This window comes from Parus major, chromosome 22, assembly GCF_001522545.3.
Source record: "Parus major isolate Abel chromosome 22, Parus_major1.1, whole genome shotgun sequence".
NCBI classification, from domain to species: Eukaryota; Metazoa; Chordata; class Aves; order Passeriformes; family Paridae; genus Parus; species Parus major.
In genome coordinates, this window is record NC_031790.1 from 3558794 (window position 1) to 3560732 (window position 1939).

The 1939-nt window shown below is 65.9% G+C and overlaps 1 protein-coding gene across 1 annotated transcript; it reads left to right on the forward strand.

Annotated features, from left to right (window-relative positions):
- Nucleotides 1–93: 93 nt before the first annotated feature.
- On the forward strand, nt 94–1661 carry ZNF703 (zinc finger protein 703; the record flags this gene model as incomplete). Its single annotated transcript, XM_015648661.1, has 1 exon — nt 94–1661. A coding segment is annotated over one exon (1395 nt), but the record flags the coding sequence as incomplete, so codon positions are not given.
- Nucleotides 1662–1939: the final 278 nt, after the last annotated feature.

A 1939-nucleotide genomic window follows, 5' to 3' on the forward strand; every position in this document is an offset into this window, starting at 1 on the left:
CCCGCGCCCTGGCTCGCTGCCGGGCCCGGCCCCGGGCTTTCGGGGGTGGGGGGAGGCCGGTGCGGGGGCGCCGTCGGGGTCCCCCCCTGACGGGCTCCGCTCCGCCCGCAGCTGGACGCCAAGAAGAGCCCGCTGGCGCTGCTGGCCCAGACCTGCTCGCAGATCGGGAAGCCCGACCCGCCGCCCTCCTCCAAGCTGAACGCCGTGGCCGCCGCCGCGCCCGCCGCCGAGAAGGAGCCCTCGGCCCGCCCCGCCGCGCTGAAGCCGCCGGGCAGCGGGGACGCGCCCGCCGAGGACAAGTCCAGCTTCAAGCCGTACTCGAAGGGCGGCGGGGAGCCGCGCAAGGAGGGCGGCGCGGACAAGGCCGGCTTTCGGGTGCCCAGCGCCGCGTGCCCGCCGTTCCCCCCGCACGCCGCAGCCTCGCCCGGCGGCTCCCGCGGGGCCTCGCCGCAGCACCCCGAGCCCAAGGGCGCCGAGGAGAAGAAGGAGCCCGAGGGCGGCAAGCCCAGCCCCGAGGGGACGGGCGGGGCGCTGGGGCGCGGGGTGGTGGAGGCCGGGGCGCACGGCGAGCCCCCCTCGGGCCGCAAGTCGGAGCCCCCCGCGCTGCCGCCCGCCGGCCATGTGGCCCCCGTCTCGCCCTACAAGCCGGGTCACTCCGTCTTCCCCCTGCCGCCCTCCAGCATCGGCTACCACGGCTCCATCGTCGGCGCCTACGCCGGCTACCCGTCCCAGTTCGTGCCCGGGCTGGACCCCACCAAGCCGGGGCTGGTGGGCAGCCAGCTGCCGGGGGCGCTGGGGCTGCCGGGCAAACCGCCCAGCTCCAGCCCGCTCACCGGGGCCTCGCCGCCCTCCTTCATGCAGGGATTATGCCGGGACCCGTATTGCCTGAGCTACCACAGCGCCTCGCACCTGGGCTCCAGCAACTGCTCCAGCTGCGTGCACGACCCCGGCAGCCTCAAGAGCGGATACCCCTTGGTGTACCCCACGCACCCCCTGCACTCGGTGCACACCACGCTCTCCTCCAGCGGCACCCCCAGCCTGCCCGGCCACCCCCTCTACACCTACGGCTTCATGCTGCAGAACGACCCCCTGCCCCACATATGCAACTGGGTGTCTGCCAGCGGACCCTGCGACAAGAGGTTTGCCACCTCGGAGGAGCTGCTCACCCACCTACGGACCCACACGGCCCTGCCGGGGGCCGAGAAACTCTTGGCGGGTTACCCTACCTCCGGGCTGGGCTCCGCGGCCTCCTGCCACCTGCACCTCCCGCCCGCCGCCCCCGGGAGCCCCAACACCTTACCGGCCTCGCTCTCCTTGAGGAGCCCACACACTTTGGGACTAAACAGGTACCACCCCTACGGCAAGAGCCACTTGCCCACGGCCGGCGCCCTGCCCGTGCCCTCCTTGCCGGCCGCCGGACCTTACTACTCCCCGTACGCGCTCTACGGCCAAAGACTCACGTCAGCCTCCGCTTTGGGATATCAGTAACCACCGCGGCCCCGGCCGGCTCAGCCCCAGCCCCCCGCGCCCTCCTTGGACTGTGTATTTATTACTGTATGTTAGCTTAAAGCTGGGAATATAAGTGCATTATACACCAATGAATCAATGGTATGCAAAAGTCTGTGTCCAAAAAAAAAAAAAAACAAAAAACCCGAAAAAAAGAAAAAAAAAAAAATCCCTCTTTACTTTGCAGGTGTGGGGCTTTGATTTTCCCCTTCTGTTTCTTTTGAATTCTTTTTTTCCTTCCCCTTCTTAATTTCCCCCCTGAGAAATTCTTGCATGATTCCTGCCACACATGGAAAAGCAGAAAAAAAAAAAGGCATTTTCTTCCTCCCCTCTGCGTTTATCGCTCTGGGATTCTGTTCTCTGCATTTGTAACTTGCAGATGTAAATTTTTTTGTATTTTTTTCTTATTTTTAATCCTTCGGGGTTTTCAAAA